This window comes from Tamandua tetradactyla, chromosome 16, assembly GCF_023851605.1.
Source record: "Tamandua tetradactyla isolate mTamTet1 chromosome 16, mTamTet1.pri, whole genome shotgun sequence".
NCBI lineage: Eukaryota > Metazoa > Chordata > Mammalia > Pilosa > Myrmecophagidae > Tamandua > Tamandua tetradactyla.
Window position 1 is genome coordinate 76584852 of NC_135342.1, and position 25384 is coordinate 76610235.

General features: G+C 41.2%; 1 protein-coding gene and 1 long non-coding RNA gene across 7 annotated transcripts in view; one reads left to right on the forward strand and one right to left on the reverse strand.

Moving 5' to 3' along the window:
* Positions 1 to 8123, forward strand: part of PLCG2 (phospholipase C gamma 2) — a 172712-nt gene extending 164589 nt beyond the window's left edge. For both annotated transcript variants that reach the window (XM_077133130.1, XM_077133129.1), the window contains 3 exons: positions 2295 to 2479; positions 3277 to 3327; positions 3427 to 8123. In XM_077133130.1, the coding sequence (XP_076989245.1) occupies positions 2295 to 2479; positions 3277 to 3319 (228 nt within the window). In that variant the 3' untranslated portion in view covers positions 3320 to 3327; positions 3427 to 8123. The remainder of the gene's footprint in view (positions 1 to 2294; positions 2480 to 3276; positions 3328 to 3426) is intronic.
* LOC143659818 (uncharacterized) overlaps positions 1 to 25384 on the reverse strand; it is a 109350-nt gene that overhangs the window by 49194 nt on the left and 34772 nt on the right. The gene's annotated exons all lie outside the window — the stretch shown is intronic.

A 25384-nucleotide genomic window follows, 5' to 3' on the forward strand; every position in this document is an offset into this window, starting at 1 on the left:
AAAAAGAATTTACCTTGCTGTTCTAGTTTGCTAGCTGCTGGAAGGCAATAACCAGAAACAGAATAGCTTTTAAAAGGGGGAATTTAGTAAGTTGGTAGTTTACAGTTCTAAGGCCGAGAAAATGTACCAATTAAAACAAGTCTATAGAAATGTCCAATCTGAGGCACCCAGGGAAAGATACCTTGGTTCAAGAAGGCCAGTGAAATTCAGGGTTTCTCTCTCAAGTGGAAAGGCACATGGCGAACACAGTTTCTCTTTCATCTGGAAAGGCACATGGTGAACACGGTCAGGGTTCCTCTCTCATCTGGAAGGGCACATGGCGAACACGGTCAGGGTTCCTCTCTCATCTGGAAGGGCACATGGCGAACATGGCATCATCTGCTAGCTTCTTCTCCTGGCTTCCTGTTTCATGAAGCTCCCTGGGAGATGTTTTCCTTCTTCATCTCCAAAGCGCTGGCTGATGGACTCTCTGCTTCATGGTGCTGTAGCATTCTCTGCTCTCTCTGAATCTCTCATTCTCCAGAATGTTTCCTCTTTTGTAGGACTCCAGAAACTTATCAAGACCCACCCAATTGGGTGGAGACACGTAGTCACCTAATCCAGCTTAACAACCACTCTTGATTAAATCACATCTCCAGGGAGATGACCTGATTACAGTTTCAAACATACAGTATTGAATAAGGATTGTTCTGCCTTTATGAAATGGGATTTAGAGTAAAACATGGCTTTTCTAGGGGACATACATCCTTTCAAACCAGCACACTTGCTATTAATGAAGACCAAAAGGACCAATTAGAAATCCTGGAAGTAAAATTTGAAAATTTTTTAGAAAATAATTTTTAAAGCTTAGTAGGCAATTCTAGAATGGATACCAAGAAAGAATTAGTAAAGTTGAAGTGTGCTGGCGAATGTGTATGACATGATAAACATTTCAACATAAAACATTTTAAATGAGCAGTGAAGAGACAGGAGTCCTCAGAGGATAAGCATAGCTGTATAAAGATGTATAAATCCGGGCGGGCCACGGTGGCTCAGCAGGCAAGGACGCTTGCCTGCCATGCCAGAGGACCTGGTGCCTGTCCATGTAAAAAAAAAAAAAAGATGTATAAATCCATACGTAGATATATCAGGTTGAATAGGCAGAATCTTAGGATAAAGAAAAAAATAAAGAAAAGAGAAAAGACAGATTCCTTCCAAAGAACTGACAGACCACAGAGCAGACCGTATAACATCTACAGAAGTAGCCGCTTCAAGACCAAGAGACAATATCTTCAAAATGCTTAATACAAACAGCTCTAAGTCTAGAAATTCTATACCTAATAAACCATAATTCAAGAATGAGGGCAAAAGGAAGTTATTTTTCTAACATACAAAGACAGATAATTTAGTACTCATAGACCTTTGCTAAGAGAACTGCAAAAGTATTTATGTAAACAAGAAGGCATGCAGTGCCAGAAGCAATGGTGAGCAAGGAAATAAGTAAGATGTATTAGAAAACAGAAATAACTAGAGGCTTGGGAAAGAAAAACAATTTAAATTTTTGCATGAAAACTCAGACTTAGAAGAATGCAGGAAGTGACTGTCACAGACTTCTAAGTGGGAAGAAAGGGGGCTTGCTTGGGAAGGGGGTGCACTGGCAAAGCTCTATTTTTTGACTTGGGTGGCAATTCCATAGCTGTTTGCTTTATAAGTTATTCATTAAATTGTAAATTTATTTTATGTATCTTCCTGAATGTGCATCTCATATATACAGACTATTAAAGACTAAATAATATAGCCCGTAAATACTTTGGGGTTCAGAAAAGGAGGAAAAGCCCTGTAATTATTGAAGCATTAATGGAAAAGGTAGATTTTGAACTGGAACCTGAAGATGAATTCACCACTAAACTACATATATAAAATCAGCAGGAGAAGTAAAAAGGGAATGCTACAGTGTTAAGACTTGAATGGGGGTTTCCTTTTGCTTTGTTTTTTATAGGGAGGAAAGCTGATTTCCTTGAGGAAGGGCATAAATTAATTAATTAAAATCATTATTGACTCTTCCCAGTGCTTCCCTCCATGCATTCAGTCAGCCACCAAGGACTGTCCACTTTATCTCCATTCCCTGTGCAAAATCTATTGTGTTTTTATTCCTTGACTCCTTCCCTCCCTGCCCCCTCCACCAACCTCCCCCAGTCACAGTCGATGGTCACCCTGGGGTGAGGGTCTGCTCTTCAAGCACATGGCTGAGAGGTCTCGGCCACATCTGGTTTGGCGGACGCAGTCACCACACTGTTCTCTCCTCTCCTCCCCAGGAGAGCGAAGAGGAACTTTACTCCTCTTGCCGCCAGCTGCGGAGACGACAAGAAGAACTGAACAACCAGCTCTTCCTCTACGACACACACCAGAACCTGCGCAGTGCCAACCGCGACGCTCTTGTGAAGGAGTTCAACGTCAACGAGAACCAGCTGCAGCTGTGCCAGGAGAAGTGCAACCGGAGGTGGGCCAGCCCCGCTCCGCCCGCAGGCGCCTGGGGGGGGCGAGGTGGTGGCAGATCTCACTCCTTGAAAGCACATCAGGCACAATGACCTTGGCCTCCGGGGCCAGCCTCTGGGAAAGCCCCCACAGTTGCTTTCTTTGGAAATCTTTTGACTGGTACCCTTGACTCTAGTTTTCCTTTTCTCTATAAATATACTTATGGCAATAGTTTAAGCAGCTGCAGCTTCTCCAAGCACAACTGCAATCTCTAGAAGGATACTTCAATAATAAGAAAATAAATGATGACTATTGCCTTTTTTTTTTTTGCATGGGCAGGCACTGGGAAATGAACCCTGGTTGCTGGCATGGCAGGCAAGAACTCTGCCTGCTGAGCCATCATGGCTCACCCGACCATTGCCTTTTAACAAGTCGCAGCTGAGTTCCTGAGAATGTGCTTGTCCAGTGCAGAATCACCCCCATCAGGGGTGCTTCTGGTTGTGCTACAGGCATGTGAGGAGACTCCTTGGGTCTTGCAATGAGAATTAGCTCCATAAGAATGTCATCGCCCCAACCAATGAGAAACACCGTGTTGAGCTCCTTACCCATGTTATTTGCACTGGTTCTTTACTTTGACCTATAGGGTAGATATTAACCCATAATATCAGTGAGGAAATTGGGATTCAGAGAGGAGACACAGCCTGCTAGGACCCCGCAGCTAGGAAAGCCTTGCAACTATAGGCATCAAGGAACATTACAGAGCTCAGCACAGAGCCTGTTTCTCACACCCGATTGGTGATTGTGAAATCTGTTTTATTTCAGGTTAAGGGAGAAGCGAGTCAGCAACAGCAAGTTTTACTCATAGATGCGGGGGTAGGTAACTAAGGGTGGCCTGTGCGTGTTTGTGTGTAAGAGAATATGCATGGTTCAGCCCATGGGAAGATGCTAACCTGTGATGTCTTCTTTTACAAGCCTGTCAGCACCATGACATTTCCCAAGAAGACCCCACTGCCATGAGTTGGGGTGATTTCCTGCTCTCCTTTTCACCTTGGACAACTTTCTTAACTTACACTCTCTGTAGAGTGTCCTGAAAACGTGCATCTCATCTTTGGCCTCTCATGTTCCAAACCTCATTAAATAAAAGCAGTGGAAGTCACGATAAGTTTCCTCTCTGCTGGACAGGATTACTTTTCTGGCAAGCAAGATTCTGCCTCTGATTGACTTCCACAGAAGAGGAACCTGAAATGTAAGGAACTAATGCAATAGATTCTGAGAAGGATTTGTACAAAAAGGCTGATGACTCCACAGTTCAGGATTCCACGAGGGCCCAGGGTATGGGGGGTCCCGCCCCTGCCCAACACTGCTCCCCATACTCACTAGTGCCCCTGGTCAACAGCTCAGCTCCATGCACTGAACTGCCACTGGCAGGCTGGACGGCTAGACTGGCCACCTGCATGGACCGAGATGGTTGGCTGATGGAATCTCTGTTCCTTACAAAGATGCCTAAATACCCTCTGCACAAGATCAATGAATGATAGAGACTTCCTTCTTCACTGGGATTATTGGGGGTGGAGAGTGGAAATCTTTGGGCCTCTCTGTTTTTAAATGCCGTTCAGAGAGACCAGAGACCAGCCGAAGGCTCAACCAACTTATTACCCCCCACTCTGCCTGCTGCTCAGAGGCTCCAGCCCCTCTTGTCACCCCCGTGCCTCTTGTCACACTGAGCTGACTGCGAGACCATGGTGAAGGCGCTTTGTCTGCCCCCTGCACAGACCATCAGTACTTTGCTGCTTTAAGGGGGTAGAGGAAAATCAGGCTTTGGGGAAGTTCTCCGGGTTGTCCAGCTTTCTGCAGCAACAAGCTAAGCTAAAAGATTAAACAACAACAACAACAACAAAATGGGCTCTGGCTGATCAGAAGATCCCATTTCTTCATTCCACAAAAATTTTTTAGATTCCTCCTATGTCAAGAACTGTTTTGGTTTGTAAAGTTGCTGGAAAACAATATACTAGAACTAGAACAGCTTTTAAAACAGGAATTTATTAAGTTGCAAGTTTACAGTTCTAAGGTCATAAAAATGTCCAAATTAAGGCATCAGTTTCACTCAAGAAAGGCTGTTGCCTTCGGAACAGCTCTGTCAGCTGGGAAGGCACATGGCTGGCATCTGCTGGTCCCTTGCTCCTGGGCTCGCTCCGTTGCTTTCAGCCTCTGTTTCTGTGAGGGTTCCTCACTTGGCTTCTCCAGGGCTGGGTTTCATCTCTTGGCTTCCCTGGGCTCTTTCCAGGTTCTGGCTTGCTTAAATCTCATGGGAAGACAAAGACAGCATCTGCTGGGCTCTGCCCATGTCTGGGCATCTACTCTGTCGTCAGCACTCCAAGTGTCTCCACGTATCCTTGTCTCTGTCAGCTCTGAAGCAACTCTTCTCCAAGCGTCTGCATCTGAGGTTTCTCCACAATGCTTCCCCTTTTAAAGGACTCCAGTAAACTAATCAAGACCCATCTTGAAATGGGGAGAATCACATCTCAAGCTAATCAAAAGTCCACACCCACAGTTGGGTGTGTCACATCTCCATGGAAACAATCCAAAGTTTCCCACCCTAAACTATACGGCTGGTCCCACAGGACTGGCTGAGGATTAAAACATGGCTTTTTTGGAGTACATGATAGTTTCATGCCAGGTCTGGGGGTAGAGTATTAAAAACCAAACTCTCATGGAATATACACGTCCATGAGCTCCTAAAAGAAACACATTTCACCTTCTCTAAAGCTGAGAGTCTAGGTCCAAGCAGTCAGTCCAAGGTGGGACTATTATTTTGTGACTTTAATTTGGTTACTCCCAAGATCGGGAGTTATTTTTAAATTGTCAGTGAGCAGCCAATGGGAAGAATGTGCCCAATGGTAGCAGATGCTCAAAGCAACTTTCAGGAAAGGGTGGAGGCAAAACGTACTGAGCTGAAGGTTGCAGGGAAGGAGTTTTCAGACCCTGTCACCCGTGCCCCACTGCCATCTGGCCAAGTAGACATCTGTGTGATTCTTGCACACAGAACCTGCCCCCCTTGCGGCTCTACCATCAGCCTGCACAGTAGAGCTCAGGGGTTGCCGTCATTATCCTCATGTTCAGTTTACGGGTGAGTATGAGCTACAGCTCCCCCTTAGACTCTGTTGTAAAGCCAGATACTAAGGCCTGGATCCCCTTTTTGCTTAAAATAGATTTCTTGCTATTTTATCAAAGAAGTTGAGAAACAGCGGGATAGCAGACAAAAGCAGATCCTTTCTTCAGCCACCCCTGTGTAAAAATCTAGGTTATAATACAAATGGTGCTGGGAAGAACCCTCTATCTAAAACTGTCTCTTCTCCTAGGTGCTACCATGGCTTGACCTTCACACTTAGAGAGTATTTGCTTTGGTTCCTCCATTTCACCTTTAATAGGATAACACATTAATCTGATGCTTGGGGATGTTGGGAACTTATCTGATTACCTCCAGGAAAGACACACAGAGGGACAGTGAGGTATACAGATGCATCATTGCTTTTCCCAGAGTCTGCTCCACAAGCGACATAATCTAAGTACAAACAATCTGGTTTAGGTATGCTCAGTATATAAAGGTTAAACCATGATTGATTCAAGTAAAGGAATATAGTGATGGGAGCATTGTGGAAGCTTCCAACCACAACCATGTATGTGTTGAATTACTTCTATTCTCTATTTTCCTAGGTACATTATTTTGAATATCAGTTATCACATGGAAAAATGAAAGGGGAAGGGTATGGTTAGGTAGTTTGAGTTTGGGAAATTCACAAAGTTGAATAATTTTCCTACCGTGGAATGGGAGTGAGGAGGGGCATGCACAACCACATTTCCAAAATTTGATATCAAATCCTTTTGCCAAGAACTCCTGCAAGGGTCTCGGATATGGGGAAACATGTTGGCAGACCTGCTGCTCATATTAAGAAGTAAGCCTGGCAGCATAACCTTATAATGTATATACTTTATGGCCTGGTTAAAGAACCTAAACTTAAGCCTTCAAGGGCAGCCTCACCCTAGGGGGTGTGCCTGACTCTCCAAGGAGTATGCAGGCTAGAATTTTAAGACATCAAGTTTTGGATCGTACCTTCCCGTAGTATTCTCTCAAGAATTGTCTTCTGAGAAAATACAAAAGAAAACATCCTCAATCTTACTGTAGACTAAAACCCAACATGTAAAATCTGGGGGCACCAATTCAAAAATATGGGTGCTCAGAAGGTGAGAGATTCTTTATAATATGCAAGGCTGGGGTATCCATTTCTTTGCTTTCAACAATATCAAAGGCAGATCCAGATGGTTCTACTTTCTTAGCATATAACTAAGAAGGCATTTGAAGAATTCAGAGATACTGCTATCACAAAATCCCTTTCACTCCCATCTCCATATTTTTGTGAATGGGGATTATCAGTACTTCCATACCTAAAGTAGAAAAGGACAGAGGGAAGTAATGCTCTATCTTGGCTTAAGTTTAACAATGATAATGTTAACCTATACATACATGAACCAATTGGGAAGAAAAACCTTCTTCATTTCATAGCTGATATATTTCCAATGAACTCTTATGTTTAGTAATTTATTGCAATTTGTTCTGTATTTGTAGTACAAATGTTGAGTGTGTACTAAAGCTCAATCCAGAAAGATTTTTTATGTTTAAAGGATACGATATAATCTTATATAATTGTATGACAGATGAATTAATGTACAAGCAGACATTTTTAGGTTAAAATTGAGAGGGAAGTGAAATGCAATTTCAAGGAATAAAAAGAAAAATGAGGTAGTTATTGCTTAAAATGGGTGCAGAGTTTGTTTGAGGTGTTAAAAAATTTAGTGTAATGGGTATTGGGGATAGTATCACAATATTATAAATGTAATTACTGCAACAGAAAGTTAAAAGGATATACAAATGGCCAACAAGACATGAAAAGTTATTCAACATCATTAGTCAGTAGGGAAAAGCAAATCAAAACCACAATGAGATACGACACTCACTAGGATGAATATCATCAAAAATCCTGGAAAGTAACATGTTGGGGATTATGTGGAGAAACTGGAGTCCTTGTACATTGCTGGTGGGAATATAAAATGTTCTGCTGTTGTGGAAATAATTTGGTAGTTTCTCAAAAAGCTAATCATAGAATTGATATGTCACCCAGCAATGCCATTTGGTATAATATCCAAAATAATTGAAAAAAGGTACTCAAACAAATACATGTACACATATGTTCATAGCAGTATTCAAAAGAGGCAAAAGTGGAAACAACTCTGCTTTCCATCAACAGATGAATGGATAAGCAGATGATGGGACACAGACACACACACACACACACACACACACAGAAACACTGTTCAACCATAAAAAGGAATGAAGTACTGATACATGTTACAATGTCGGTTCGATGAACCTTACAAATATGCTAAGTGAAGGAGGACACACAAAAGGTCACATGTTGTTTGATTCTATCTGTGTGAAATATCCAGAATAGTTAAATCTATAGAGACAGAAAACAACTGGCAGTGGCTGGGTGGAGAGGACAATGGGGAAAAACTGCTTCATGGGGGCAGGGTTTATTTTAGGGGTGATGACAGTGTTTTGGAATTAGAGTTGGCTGCACAACATTGTGAATGTATTAAATGCCACAATTGTTCTTTTGTTCACTTTAAAGTTAATTTGTTCACCTCAATGTAAACAACAACAAAAAAATCAATATATATAAAAACAGCAAAACACAGATCAATACATATCCAGCAATACCATTTACACACATTTTTAAAACCCACCAAACAATACTCTACATTGTTTATGGCAGACCCACCTACAAGATAGATGGATAAATAAATACAAATGCACTAAAAGGAAAGTCTCAAAGTCACGGCAGGGATTAAGCGGCGATGGGGGTAGTTTTACCTCTCATGTGTTTTATTTCTTTTTAAAAGATTGGAAGTACAGGTGTGCTTGGCACAGATAGTAAAGCACACTTGCACTATCACAAGAGCATACAGGCATATTCAAGCTTTCTGGTTCATACCTGATACACTTAGACAGAAAAATAAGTAATAGTGGAAAGTAAATGAGAGAGAAAGAGACTGTGAGCAAAACAAATAGTAGAAAATGGTAGCATTCCAAGCATTCTTTTCATTTTCCTATATTTTTGAAAAGGAAAAGGTTACATAAAAAGATAATTCAGGAAAATTCTAACAAAATAAAGGTGGCAAAGCATTAAGATCAAATTATAATTCAAGATAGATATAATAATGCCACACCAACAAACTGCAACAGACCGACTTTTATGCTTCTCACAACAGACTAACCTAACAGTGTTCTTGCTGAAAACTCCAGATTAAGAAGACACAAAACAAAGATCCAGAGAACCTGAAAAGCACAAGTAAGAAGCTTATCAAATACACACATAGACTAACAGAAAGACACACTGAGCTTTATACTCAGAGAACAGACATTTTGCTCAAGCACAGCACATTTACAAATACTGCCTGTATGACAAGTCATAGAGAAAGACACTTAATTCTTCTAATGCAAGCCTAAATGCAAAAACTTATAAAGATAGAAGTTAAAAATGAGGCCCCCAAATCCTATACTTGAAAATTTTAAGTATACTTGAAAAGCCTTATACTTGAAAATTCTACTTCTAAGATGTTTTCCCATTGAAAGGAATGGACAAAGCTTTTTCTGTTCTGGAAAAAAGTTAGTGTTTAAAATGTGCTTACTGTAAAACAAGAAAAGCAAAAATATAAGAACTATGGTTTTACTTAGAAGCTAGGGGGAGAAAAACTCAAAAGTACAAAAAAAATACAAGAGAAACACATGAAGCAGAGTTAATAGACAGTTAATAGAAGTTAATAAAGGAAATAGACGGTTCTTTCAAAAATGAATAAAATGGATAAATTAAGAAAAAAAAGAAGGAAAGCACAAATGAACACCAGGAGGGAAAAAGATTAGTGGTCATAACTACAGACATAGACAAGATTAAAAATTAATCCCCAAATTTATATTAAGACATTTGGACAGCTACACTAAATGGTCAGTATTCTGTTACGAGTGACCAAAGTACATCTAAGAATCATTATCTGGCTGGCTAACAATTACCATCAGAGAAACACAAACAGTAGCCAAAGCTCTGCCCCCTAGATAGCATTAATGCCAGATGGTGTCAACACCAGATGTTTTTTGCAACCTGTACCAAACATGCAAGTAAAGAGAATATATTTTCATAGAATAAAAATTATTGGATAACAGAGAAAAAAATAGAACCCATACAACTCATCTAAGAGCCTGACAAAATCCTAATACCCAAAGTAAAAAAGTTATCACGCAAGTAGAATAAGGGTCAATGTGGGGGTTGGGTGGGAGGGGAAGGGATGGTCAAAAAGGGAGGGAAGAACAAAACTCTCACCAAATGAAAGGCAAAAACCCTGAAAAAAAATGAATTTTATTTATAATAAATAATTTGCATTCAGTTAATATTTAAAACTTGTTTAAGAACATTATCAAGAAAGTGAAAAAAGCCTATAGAATGGTAGAAAAGAGTTCAAGTCATCTGTCTAATAAGGATGTAGTAACCAGAATATATAAAGAAGTCTTACAACTCAACAATAAAAGGCTAACAGTTGAATTTAAAAATGTGAAAAAGATTTTAATAGACATTCAGGTTGAGGAGCTGAAAGAAAAAAAGATTGAAAAAAGTGATCAGAGACTTGCTTAGACTCTAGAGGAAGGTAGAGACTGGACTCCGCAAATGATGAAGCAAAGAAAGAAAAATATCAGGTAGGAAAGTTCCATCCCAGACTGGCCATCCTCTTCCCTCCCCCTCCCTCAGTCCCATGCGGCTTGAGAAGTGCTCAGAGGCAGCAGCCCAGATCCTTCCCCTCCCACCGGGAACACAGCCTATAAAGGCATTCAGAGTGAGTTAGAATCCCAACCATATCCAGATACAGGGACCCAAGTCGACAGAGACCCAGGACAGAACACAAGCTGTTAAGTACTAAATACAAAAGTGCCTCAAGGAGGAGCCTCCAAGAGGAAGATTAGGGAGGGAATGGCAGAACTTACTTCTCTCTTGCAAAGTAGACAAGCAGAAATTGTCCAAATCAACTGATTGGGGACCCAGGGACTGGGGGATCCAGGGAAATGCAGGATAAAGATACTGAGAAACCATGGACAGAGACTGTAATTTCATCCATGGCTCCTGATGCCCACTGCGTGGGGAATGTCTGGGGGCTGGGATGGCTGCAGAAATCCTCTGCCCCAAGTACAGAGGGAGACACAGCCCACACTGAGCCAGATATTGGCTGATGAAGTAGAAACACTGGATCCCTGCAGTTTCAGCCCCTCCTGATCAGATGCTGTCAGGTGCCACTGTTTCAACAACTTCAGAAATAGTTTGGCAAAAAGCAATAAACTGGACTTCCGGGAAGATGGCCATTAGAGTAACTCGAGATTACCCTCACTCCATGGGAAAGTTAGAGAAGGGACAAGAGGGTGACTGAGGCAGTGATTTGGGAGGGTGGCTGACCTGGGAGAGCCTTCTGCACCACATGCGGCAGCCCTGGTTGCAGAGGCCGAGGAACTGAGAGGCAGAAAGCTGGAGACTGGTGCGGAGGCGTGGAGCCCGCAGAAGTGCACAGATGGGAACAGGAGACTAGGAAGTAAGCCAGGCCTTGTTCCTTGGGCATGCTACCCTCACCGGTGCAGCCCGGTGACTCACCCCACACCCCATGCACCTGAACTCCATCACCCGCTCCCATTCCCCATACTTTCCAGGTGCCCCCCACACCACCAGCCCCCAATCCATGTACCTGCCCCTACCCCCACCCCAAGTGCAGCCCAACCCACCTCTCTCGCACCCTTGCCAAGCACTGCCTCCCCTCCCTGTTCCCTGAAGGCTGTTGCCAGCACATAAAGACTGTGGCCACTAACCTCCATACCTAGGCTATCCCCGCCCCCCCCCACAGTGTTGCACAGCCTACCCCCCCAGCTCAGCCTGTCCGTTTATAGCATTCCCAGGTCCATGCATGCACGTGGACCCCCAGTCACGTCATTTAGCTCTGGGAACCGCACTTTACAGCAGTCCTAGAACCATGCATGCTGATGGCCCTCAGCCACACTTCCCAGCTCTCAGGAGGTGCCGACCTGCACAGCCGGGTCACATCTACCCCCAGTCCATGAAGGCATAATGCCAACCTGCTGTCACAGCTCTACACATGTGCACAAAGGGGCCCATGCCTTAGACTAGCACATGCCAGGGTTACACCCCCCAGACTGGTGCACCCACACAGCTACATCCTCCCTGGCCGCTGGGCACTCACGTTCACAAGCATCAGTGTAACATCCCCAATCTGCGCCCATACCTACCCTGAAAGTAATCACTGTACTGAGTGCTCCACCCCATGCCCTGCTCCCTGCTGTACAACCATCCCACAAACACAAGCCTTAGACTACTGAAAGAAATCAACTCCCAAAGTAAATCAATCAAGATATTTACATGCCACGAAGACAGCAGAAGATCATTAAGCATATCACAATGCAGACAGATATAGCCCTGCCTAATGACCAAATTAAAACACCAGAGGAGACACAGACATTGGAACTAATCAAAGAAGTTCATACAAAAAAAAAAAAAAGATGTTCATACAACTCTACCTAATAAAATAAGTGGGATAACAAATGACATAAAGGAGATCAAGAAGACAGTAGAAGAGCACAAAGAGGAATTTGAAAGAATAAATACAAAAGTAGCAGAAATCACAGAGACTAAAGACTCTGTTGACCAAATAAAAACCATACTAGGGGCACACAACACCAGACTTGAAGAGATGGAAGAAAGAATACATGAAATAGAGGACAGGATAGTTGACTTCAAAGACTCAAAACAGCAAATGGCAAAAAAGATGGAAAAAATTGAATGGGGACTCAGGGAAATGACAGACTAAACAAAGCACACAAATATAAGAGTCATTGGTGTCTCGGAAGGAGAAGAGAGGAGTAAAGGGCTAGGAAGAGTAGTTGAGGATATAATGGGGAAAACTACTCAACCCTCATAAAAGACATAAATATTCAAGTCAAAGAGGCCCAAAGCACTCTAAACAGAATAAATGCAAATAGGCCTTCTCCAAAGCACATACTAATCCTTCTGTCAGATGTTGAAGAGAAGCAGAAAATCCTGAAAGCAGCAAGAGGAAAAACAATCTACTATATACAAGGGGAATCAAATAAGACTGAGTTCAGACTACTCAACTAGCACCCTGAAGGTGAGAAGGCATATATTCAAGATCCTGAAAGAGAAAGACTTCCAGCCAAGAAATCTGTACCCAGCCAAATTGTCCTTCAAAATTGAGGGAGAGATTAAAGTTTTCATAGTCAAAGAAGTCCTGGAAGAATTTGTCAACAAGAAACTGGCCCTACAAGAAATACTAAAAGGAGTTCTGCCAGCTGAAAAAAAAAAAAAAAAAAAAAGGAGAGGGAGGTCCGGAGGAGGGCACAGAATTGAAGAGAACCAGTAGGGATAATTTAAAGAATACAAAGAGAAAGAGGGAAAAGAATATATAGATCTGACGAATAAGATAAAAAAGATAAGATGGTGGAATCAAGAAGTGCCTTTTCAGTGATAACTTTGAATGTTAATGGAGTAAATTTACCAATTAAAAGATACAGATTGGCAGAATGGATTAAGAAACATAATCCAGCTATGTGCTGCTTACAAGAGACTCATCTTAGACAAAAGGATACAAAGAGATTGAAAGTGAAAGGATGGAAAAAGATTTTCCATGTAAGTTGCAACCAGAAGAAAGCAGGAGTAGCTAAAAATCAGACAAGATAGACTTTAAATGTAAAGACATCATAATAGACAAAGAGGGACACTATATACTAATAAAAGGGTCAATTTACCATCAAGATATAACAATCATAAATATTTCTGCTCCCAATTAAGGAGATCCAAAGTACACGAGACAGACATTGGCAAAACTGAAGGGAGCAATAGATGTTTCAACAATAATAGTAGTAATACACAACTCTCCTCTATAGACAGAGCAACCAGACAGAAGATCAACAAGGAAATAGAGAAGTTAAATAACTTGATAAATGAATTAGACCTAATAGACATATATAGGTCATTGCACCCCAAAGAACAAGGTTATACATTTTTCTCTAGTGCTCATGGAACATTCTCCAGGCAGGATAGTCATATGCTGAAGCACAAAACAGGTCTTTATAAATGTAGAAATATGGAAATTATTCAAAGTACTTATTCAGATCACAATGGGATGAAGATGGATCTCAATAACCACCAAAGAGAGGGAACATTCACAAATATATACAGGTTAAATAACACACTCTTAAACAACCAGTGGGTCAAAGAAGAAATTGCTAGAGAAATTCAAGAAACAAGAAAGTAAAAATCGAGGACTTAACAGTAAACCTGGAGGAACTTCAGAAAAAACAGCAAACTAACCACAAAGCAAATAGAAGGAAATAACAAAGACTAAAGCAGAGATAAAGGAATGGTAGAACAAAAGAACAATAGAAAGAATCAATAAAACCAAAAGTTGGTTCTTTGAGAAAATGATGGGTCACTAGCAAGATTGAAAAAGAACAAAAGAGAGAGGATACAAATAGTCAGAAATGAGAAGGGGTGCATTACCACAGACCCTGAAGAAATAAAAGAAATCATAAGAGGATACCATGAAAAACTGTATACCAACAAACTAGACAACTTAGATGAAATGGACAAATTCCTGGAGACACACAGACTAGGTACACTGGCTCAGGAAGAAATAGAAGATCCCAACAAACCAATCACAAGTAAAGAGATTCAATTAGTCATCAAAAATCTTCCTACAAAGAAAAGCCCAGGGCCAGATGACTTCCCAGGGGAATTTTAGCAAACATTCTAGAAAGAACTAACACCACTCCTGCTCAAACTTTTCCAAAAAATTGAGGAAAAAGGAACTCGACCTAACTCATTATGAAGCTAATATCATTTTAATACCCAAACCGGGTAAAGATGCTATAAGAAAGGAAAACTACAGGCCAATTTCCCTAATGAACACAGATGCAAAAATTCTCAATGAAATATTAGCAAATTTAATCCAACAGCACTTTAAAAGAATTATACACCCTGACCAAGTGGACTTTATACCAGGAATGCAAGGACAGTGCAACACAAGAAAATCAATTAATGTAATACAGCACATTAACAAATCAAAAGGGAAAAATGACATGATCATCTCAATTGATGCTGAAAAAGCATTCAACAAAACTCAGCATCCTTTTTTGTTAAAAAAAAAAATACTCCCCCAAAATTGGAATCAAAGGTAACTACCACAATATGATAAAGGAATATATGAAAAACTGATAGCCAGCATTGTACTCAATGGACAGAGACTGAAAGCCTTCCCCCAAAGATCAGGTATGAGACAAGGATGCCCACTGTCACCACTATTATTCAACATTGTGCTAGAAGTTCTAGCTAGAGCAATCAGGCAGGACAAAGAAATAAAAGGCACCCAAATTGGAAAGGTAGAAGGAAAACTCTCCTTATTTGCAGATGATATGTTCTTATACTTGGAAGATCCTGAGAAATTTACAGCAAAGTTATTTGAGCTAATAAATAAATTCAGCAAGGTAATGGGATATAAAATTAATGTGCAAAAATCAGTAACATTTCTATACAGAAGCCATGAGCTAGCTGAGGAGTCAGTTAAGGAAAAAATTCCCTTCAAAATAGCAACTAAAAGAATCAAATACTTAAGAATGAACTGAACTAGGGACGTAAAGGACTTATACATAGAAAACTACATAACATTGCTAAAAGAAATCAAAGGAAGTCTAAATAGGTGGAAAGACATTCCCTGCTCATGGATAGGAAGGCTAAATATAGTTAAGATGCCAATTCTCCCCAGTTGATCTACAGATTCAACATAGTACCAATCAAAATCCAACAACCTACTTTGAAGATTTGGAAAGCTAACTACCAAATTTATCTGGAAGAGAAAGAGACCCCACATACCTAAAAGCATTCTAAAAAAGAAGAACGAAGTGGGAGGATTAGCACTCCCTGACTTTAAAACCAATTATAAAGCCACAGTGGTCAAAACAGCATGGTTCTGGCACAAAGACAGACGCACTGACCAATGGAATTGAATCAAGAGTGCAGAAATAGACCACCAAATCTATGGTCAACTGATTTCTGACAAGTCCCCAAAATCCTCTGAACTGGGACAAAATAGTCTTTTCAATAATTGGGCATGGAAGACCTGGATATCAATAGTCAAGAGAATGAAAGAGGACCCCTATCTTACACCCTACCCAAAAAATAACTCAAAGTGGATCAAACACCTAAAGATAAGAACTAGCACCATAAAGCTTCTAGAAGAAAATATAGGGGAACATCTTCAAGACCTAGTAATAGGAGGTAGCTTCCTAAACTTTACACCCAAAGCACAAACAACAAAAGAAAAAATAGATAAATGGGAACTCCTCAAAATCAAATGCTTCTGCACCTCAAAAAACTTTGTCAAAAAGGTGAAGACCTGGTTATGAAAAACCAATCACGTCCAGAGCTCCCTGCCCGCACCTGCCTCTGAACAATGATCCCCATGTTACAGAACAATCGAGGCGCAGAAGTGAAGTAACTTTCCCAAGGTCACATGACAGCTCAGGGATGAGAGAGGAACCCTCACCGTGTTCACCATGTGCCTTTCCAGATGAGAGAGAAACTCTGACTGTGTTCACCATGTGCCCTTCAACTTGAGAGAGAAACCCTGAACTTCATCAGCCTTCTTGAACTAAGAACAGCTACTAGGGGAGTAGAAACGGTGCAGAGCAGCTCCCGGAGCCACGACAGAGATCAGGATGACAGCGTACCCCATCCTGGAACGGCTGACTGGCTGGGAGAACTCGCTCCGGTGAGATCGCCGAGGGGCGTGGGCTTCCCCGGGCGGGGCGGCAAGCGGCCGGAGTCCCTCCCCTCCTCCTTCCCGGGCCAGCTGGCAGAATTGGGCAGGTGGTCCCCTCAGGCCGTGGCGGCTGGCGCCCCCACCATGCGCAGCCCCCCGGACTAACTGAGAGAATTGGATCGGAGATCCCCAGGCCACGGAGAACGGTGACCGGGGGGGGGGGTCCCTTCCAAACACGTGACTCCCCGGTCCGGCTGGGAATGGTGCACTCTCCCGGGCCGTGGCAACTGGTGCCCTCCCGCCACACTTGGCGCCCTGGGCCGACTAGGAAATTCGGACGGGCGCTCTCCCGGGCTCCGGCGGCCGGCGACCCTCCCCGTGTTCGGAACCCCGGGCCGGCTGGCACTCTTCCAAGCCGCTTCGGCTGGCGAACCTCCCCCACGGCGAGAGTTTTCCAAAGTTAAAGGACCCACAGCACCTTTTACTGGTCGGACCCGCAGACAAACGTGTGCCACGAGCACCACCTACTGGGCAGGATAAGAAAAACAGAACCCAGAGATTTCACATAAAAATCTTTCAACCTGTTGGGTCCAACACCCAGGGAAATCTGACTAAATGCCCAGACGCCAGCAGAAGATAACAGATCACGCTCAGAAAATTGAAAGTATGGCCCAGTCAAAGGAACAAACCAATAGTTCAAATGAGATACAGGAGCTGAGACAACTAATGCTGAATATACGAACAGAAATGGAAAACCTCTTCAAAAACGAAATCGATAAATTGAGGGAGGACATGAAGAAGACATGGGCTGAACAAAAAGAAGAAATAGAAAAACTGAAAAAACAAATCACAGAACTTATGGAAGTGAAGGATAAAGTAGAAAAGATGGGAAAAAACAATGGATACCTACAATGATAGATTTAAAGAGACAGAAGATAGAATTAGTGATTTGGAGGATGGCACATCTGAATTCCAAAAAGAAACAGAAACTACTGGGGAAAGAATGGAAAAATTTGAACGGGGTATCAGGGAACTCAAGGATAATATGAACCGCACAAATATACGTGTTGTGGGTGTCCCAGAAGGAGAAGAGAAGGGAAAAGGAGGAGAAAAACTAATGGAAGAAATTATCACTGAAAATTTCCCAACTCTTATGAAAGACCTAAAATTACAGATCCAAGAAGTGCAGCGCACCCCAAAGAGAATAGACCCAAATAGGCATTCTCCAAGACACTTACTAGTTAGAATGTCAGAGGTCAAAGAGAGAGGATCTTGAAAGCAGCAAGAGAAAAACAATCCATCACATACAAGGGAAACCCAATAAGACTATGTGTAGATTTCTCAGCAGAAACCATGGAAGCTAGAAGACAGTGGGATGATATATTTAAGTTACTAAAAGAGAAAAACTGCCAACCAAGACTCCTATATCCAGCAAAATGTCCTTCAAAAATGATGGAGAAATTAAAAGATTCTCAGACAAAAAGCCACTGAGAGAATTTGTGACCAAGAGACCAGCTCTCAAGAAATAATAAAGAGAGCACTAGAGTCAGATACGAAAAGACAGAAGAGAGAAGTGTGGAGAAGAGTGTAGAAAGAAGGAAAATTATATATGATATATATAATACAAAAGGCAAAACGGTAGAGGAAAGTATTACCCAAATACTAATAACACTAAATGTTAATGGACTGAATTCTCCAATCAAGAGAAATAGACTGGCAGAATAGATTAAAAAACAGGATCCTTCTATATGCTGTCTACAGGAAACACATCTTAGACCCAAAGATAAACATAGGTTGAAAGTGAAAGGTTGGGAAAAGATATTTCATGCAAATAACAACCAGAAAAGAGCAGGAGTGGCTATACTAATATCCAACAAATTAGACTTCAAATGTAAAACAGTTAAAAGAGACAAAGAAGGACACTATATACTAATGAAAGGAACAATTAAACAAGAAGACATAACAATCATAAATATTTACGCACCGAACCAGAATGCCCCAAAATACGTGAGGAATACACTGCAAACACTGAAAAGGGAAATAGACACATATACCAGAATAGTTGGAGACTTCAATTCACCACTCTCATCAATGGACAGAACATCTAGACAGAGGATCAATAAAGAAATAGAGAAACTGAATATTACTATAAATGAGCTAGACTTAACAGACATTTATAGGACATTACAGCCCACAACAGCAGGATACACCTTTTTCTCAAGTGCTCATGGATCATTCTCAAAGATAGACCATATGCTGGGTCACAAAGCAAGTCTTAACAAATTTAAAAAGATTGAAATCATACACAACACTTTCTCGGATCATAAAGGAATGAAGTTGGAAATCAGTAATGGGCAGAGTGCCAGAAAATTCACAAATATGTGGAGGCTCAAGAACACACTCTTAAACAACAAGTGGGTCAAAGAAGAAATTGCAAGAGAAATTAGTAAATACCTAGAGGCGAATGAAAATGAAAACACAACATATCAAAACTTATGGGACGCAGCAAAGGCAGTGCTAAGAGGGAAATTTATTGCCCTAAATGCCTTTATCAGAAAAGAAGAAAAGGCAAAAATGCAGGAATTAACTGTCCACTTGGAAGAACTGGAGAAAGAACAGCAAACTAATCCCAAAGCAAGCAAAAGGAAAGAAATAACAAAGATTAGAGCAGAAATAAATGAAATTGAAAACATGAAAACAATAGAGAAAATCAATAAGACCAGAAGTTGGTTCTATGAGAAAATCAATAAGATTGATGGGCCCTTAGCAAGATTGACAAAAAGAAGAAGAGAGAGGATGCAAATAAATAAGATCAGAAATGGAAGAGGAGACATAACTACTGACCTCACAGAAATAAAGGAGGTAATGACAGGATACTATGAACAACTTTACGCTAACAAATACAACAATTTAGATGAAATGGATGGGTTCCTGGAAAGACATGAACAACCAACTTTGACTCAAGAAGAAATAGATGACCTCAACAAACCAATCACAAGTAAAGAAATTGAATCAGTTATTCAAAAGCTTCCTAAAAAGAAAAGTCCAGGACCAGACGGCTTCACATGTGAATTCTATCAAACATTCCAGAAAGAATTAGTACCAACTCTCCTCAAACTCTTCAAAAAAATCGAAGTGGAGGGAAAACTACCTAATTCATTCTATGAAGCCAACATCACCCTCACACCAAAACCAGGCAAAGATATTACAAAAAAAGAAAACTACAGACCTATCTCTCTAATGAATATAGATGCAAAAATCCTCAATAAAATTCTAGCAAATCGTATCCAACAACACATTAAAAGAATTATACATCATGACCAAGTAGGATTCATCCCAGGTATGCAAGGATGGTTCAACATAAGAAAATCAATTAATGTAATACACCACATCAACAAATCAAAGCAGAAAAATCACATGATCATCTCAATTGATGCAGAGAAGGCATTTGACAAGATTCAACATCCTTTCCTGTTGAAAACACTTAAAAAGACAGGAATACAAGGGAACTTCCTTAAAATGATAGAGGGAATATATGAAAAACCCACAGCTAATATCATCCTCAATGGGGAAAAATTGAAAACTTTCCCCTTAAGATCAGGAACAAGACAAGGATGTCCACTATCACCACTATTATTCAACATTGTGTTGGAGGTTCTAGCCAGAGCAATTAGACAAGAAAAAGAAATACAAGGCATCAAAATTGGAAAGGAAGAAGTAAAACTATCACTGTTTGCAGACGATATGATACTATACGTCGAAAACCGGAAAAATCCACAGCAAAACTACTAGAGCTAATAAATGAGTACAGCAAAGTAGCAGGTTACAAGATCAACATTCAAAAATGTGTCGCATTTCTATACACTAGTAATGAACAAGCTGAGGGCGAAATCAAGAAACGAATCCCATTTACAATTGCAAGTAAAAGAATAAAATACCTAGGAATAAATTTAACTAAAGAGACAAAAAAGCTATATAAAGAAAACTACAAAAAACTGTTAAAAGAAATCACAGAAGACCTAAATAGATGGAAGGGCATACCGTGTTCATGGATTGGAAGACTAAATATAGTTAAGATGTCAATCCTACCTAAATTGATTTACAGATTCAATGCAATACCAATCAAAATCCCAACAACTTATTTTTCAGAAACAGAAAAACCAATAAGCAAATTTAGCTGGAAGGGCAGGGTGCCCCGAATTGCTAAAAACTTCTTGAGGAAAAAAAACGAAGCTGGAGGTCTCCCGCTGCCTGACTCTAAGACATATTATGAAGCCACAGTGGTCAAAACAGCATGGTATTGGCATAAAGATAGATATATCGACCAATGGAATTGAATAGAGTGCTCAGATATAGACCCTCTCATCTATGGACATGTGATCTTTGATAAGGCAGTCAAGCCAACTCACCTGGGACAGAACAATCTCTTCAATAAATGGTGCCTAGAGAACTGGATATCCATATGCAAAAGAATGAAAGAAGACCCATATCTCACACCCTATACAAAAGTTAACTCAAAATGGATCAAAGATCTAAACATTAGGTCTAAGACCATGAAACAGTTAGAGGAAAATATTGGGAGATATCTTATGAAACTTACAATTGGAGGCAGTTTTATGGACCTTAAACCTAAAGCAAGAGCACTGAAGAAGGAAATAAATAAATGGGAGCTCCTCAAAATTAAACACTTTTGTGCATCAAAGAACTTCATCAAGAAAGTAGAAAGACAGCCTACACAATGGGAGACAATATTTGGAAATGACATATCAGACAAAGGTCTAGCATTCAGAATTTATAAAGAGATTGTTCAACTCAACAACCAAAAGACAGCCAACCCAATTACAAAATGGGAAAAAGACTTGAACAGACACCTATCAGAAGAGGAAATACAAATGGCCAAAAGGCACATGAAGAGATGCTCAATGTCCCTGGCCATTAGAGAAATGCAAATCAAAACCACAATGAGATAGCATCTCACACCCACCAGAATGGCCATTATCAACAAAACAGAAAATGACAAGTGCTGGAGAGGATGCGGAGAAAGAGGCACACTTATCCACTGTTGGTTAGAATGTCAAGTGGTACAACCACGGTGGAAGGCAGTTTGGCGGTTCCTCAAAAAGCTGAATATAGAATTGCCATACGACCCAGCAATACCATTGCTGGGTATCTACTCAAAGGACTTAAGGGCAAAGACACAAACGGACATTTGCACACCAATGTTTATAGCAGCGTTATTTACAATTGCAAAGAGATGGAAACAGCCAAAATGTCCATCAATAGAAGAATGGCTAAACAAACTGTGGTATATACATACAATGGAATATTATGCAGCTTTAAGACAGGATAAAGTTATGAAGCATATAATAACATGGATGGACCTAGAGAACATTATGCTGAGTGAGTCTAGCCAAAAACTAAAGGACAAATACTGTATGGTCCCACTGATGTGAACCGACATTCGAGAATAAACTTGGAATATGTCATTGGTAACAGAGTCCAGCAGGAGTTAGAAACAGGGTAAGATAATGGGTAATTGGAGCTGAAGGGATACAGACTGTGCAACAGGACTAGATACAAAAACTCAAAAATGGACAGCACAATAATCCCTAATTGTAAAGTAATCATGTTAAAACACTGAATGAAGCTGCATCTGAGCTATAGGTTTTTTTTTTTTTACTATTATTATTACTTTTATTTTTTTCTCTATATTAACATTCTATATCTTTTTCTGTTGTGTTGCTACTTCTTCTAAACCGATGCAAATGTACTAAGAAACGATGATCATGCATCTATGTGATGATGTTAAGAATTACTGATTGCAGGAGACAAGCTTCCCAGCCAAGGCGGCCGGCGCCACACTTTTGCGGGCGGCTTCGAGTCCGCGACTACAAGTCTCGGATCATAGGGCTATCCAAAGTCTGGGCTGGCAAGTCTGATTGCGAGACTTGGGTGCGGCGAGACCCCCGAGCGGCCGCAACTGCGGCAGTCCGAGCTAATCCCTCCCTCCTTCCCGGGCTGGCTGAGAGACTCGGAGAGACAAGCTTCCCAGCCAAGGCGGCCGGCGCCACACTTTTGCAGGCGGCTTCGAGTCTCGGCTTCGAGTCCGCGACTACAAGTCTCGGATCAGAGGGCTATCCAAAGTCTGGGCTGGCAAGTCTGATTGCGAAACTTGGCTGCGGCGAGACCCCCGAGCGGCCGCAGCTGCGGCGGTCCGAGCTAATCCCTCCCTCCTTCCCGGGCCGGCTGAGAGTATCGGAGAAGTAAGTTCCCCAAGCCGAGGCAGGCGGCGCCCTTCTTTTGCGGGCGGCTTCGAGTCTCGGCTTTAAGTCCGCAGCTACGAGTCCCGGATCAGAGGGCTATCCAAAGTCTGGGCTGGCTAGACTGACTGCGAGACTCGGCTGCAGTGAGACCCCCGAGCGGCGTGCGATTTCCCGATCAGCGGCAGCTGCGGTGGTCCGAGCTACTCCCTCCCCCCTTTCCGGGCCGGCTGAGAGTATTGGAGAAGCAAGTTTCCCAAGCCGAGGCAGGTGGCACCCCTCTTTTGCGGGCGGCTTTGAGTCTCTGCTTCGAGTCCGCGGATACGAGTCTCAGATAGGAGGGCTATCCAAGCCGCGGAAGCCCCCCCGCCACGGGAGGCTTCCTGGTCTGGTGGGGAATCCCCCAGGCCCGCTGCGGCCCGCAACCAGCCACAGGGTCCCCTCAAGCCACGGCAGCTGACGCCCCCACCACGCACGGCCCCTGAACCAACGGAGAGATTTGGATCCGAAATCCCCAGGCCACGGAGATCGGTGACTGGGGGAGACCCATTCCAAACACTTGAGACAAACGTGTGCCACGTGCGCCACGTACTGGGCAAGATAAGAAAAACAGATCCCAGAGATTTCACAGAAAAATCTTAAAACCTTGCTGGGTTCAACACCCAGAGAAATCTGAATAAATGCCCAGACGCCAGCAGCAGAAGATAACTGTCCACGCTCAAAAGATTGAGAATATGGCCCAGTCAAAGGAACAAACCAATAGCTCAAATGAGACACAAGAGCTGAGACAACTAATCCTGAATATACGAACAGAAATGGAAAACCTCTTCAAAAATGAAATCGATAAATTGAGGGAGGACATGAAGAGGACATGGGCTGAACATAAAGAAGAAATAGAAAAACTGAAAAAACAAATCGCAGAACTTATGGAAGTGAAGGATAAAGTAGCAAACATAGAAAAAATAATGGATAGTTACAATGATAGATTTAAAGAGACAGAAGATAGAATTAGTGATTTGGAGGATGGAACATCTGAATTCCAAAAAGAAACAGAAACTATAGGGAAAAGAATGGAGAAATTTGAACAGGGTATCAGGGAACTCAAGGACAATATGAACCGCACAAATATACGTGTTGTGGGTGTCCCAGAAGGAGAAGAGAAGGGAAAAGGAGGAGAAAAACTAATGGAAGAAATTATCACTGAAACTTTCCCAACTCTTATGAAAGACCTAAAATTACAGATCCAAGAAGTGCAGCGCACCCCAAAGAGATTAGACCCAAATAGGCGTTCTCCAAGACACTTACTAGTTAGAATGTCAGAGGTCAATGAGAAAGAGAGGATCTTGAAAGCAGCAAGAGAAAAACAATCCATCACATACAAGGGAAACCCAATAAGACTATGTGTAGATTTCTCAGCAGAAACCATGGAAGCTAGAAGACAGTGGGATGATATATTTAAAATACTAAAAGAGAAAAACTGCCAACCAAGACTCCTATATCCAGCAAAATTATCCTTCAAAAATGAGGGAGAAATTAAAACATTCTCAGACAAAAAGTCACTGAAAGAATTCGTGACCAAGAGACCAGCTCTGCAAGAAATACTAAAGGGAGCACTAGAGTCAGATACAAAACGACAGAAGAGAGAGATATGGAAAAGAGTGTAGAAAGAAGGAAAATCAGATATGATATATATAATACAAAAGGCAAAATGTTAGAGGAAAATATTATCCAAACAGTAATAACACTAAATGTCAATGGACTGAATTCCCCAATCAAAAGACATAGATTGGCAGAATGGATTAAAAAACAGGATCCTTCTATATGCTGTCTACAGGAAACACATCTTAGACCCAAAGATAAACATAGGTTGAAAGTGAAAGGTTGGGAAAAGATATTTCATGCAAATAACAACCAGAAAAGAGCAGGAGTGGCTATACTAATATCCAACAAATTAGACTTCAAATGTAAAGCAGTTAAAAGAGACAAAGAAGGACACTATATACTAATAAAAGGAACAATTAAACAAGAAGACATAACAATCATAAATATTTACGCACCGAACCAGAATGCCCCAAAATACGTGAGGAATACACTGCAAACACTGAAAAGGGAAATAGACTCATATACTATAATAGTTGGAGACTTCAACTCACCACTCTCATCAAGGGACAGAACATCTAGACAGAAGATCAACAAAGAAATAGAGAATCTGAATATTACTATAAATGAACTAGACTTAATAGACATTTATAGGACATTACATCCCACAACAGCAGGATACACCTTTTTCTCAAGTGCTCATGGATCATTCTCAAAAATAGACCATATGCTGGGTCACAAAGCAAGTCTTAACAAATTTAAAAAGATTGAAATCTTACACAACACTTTCTCGTACCATAAAGGAATGATGTTGGAAATCAATAATAGGCAGAGTGCCAGAAAATTCACAAATACGTGGAGGCTCAACAACACACTCCTAAACAACGAGTGGGTCAAAGAAGAAATTGCTAGAGAAATTAGCAAATACCTAGAGGCGAATGAAAATGAAAACACAACATATCAAAACTTATGGGACGCAGCAAAGGCAGTGCTAAGAGGGAAATTTATTGCTCTAAATGCCTATATCAGAAAAGAAGAAAAGGCAAAAATTCAGGAATTAACTATCCATTTGGAAGAACTGGAGAAAGAACAGCAAGCTAACCCCAAAGCAAGCAAAAGGAAAGAAATAACAAAGA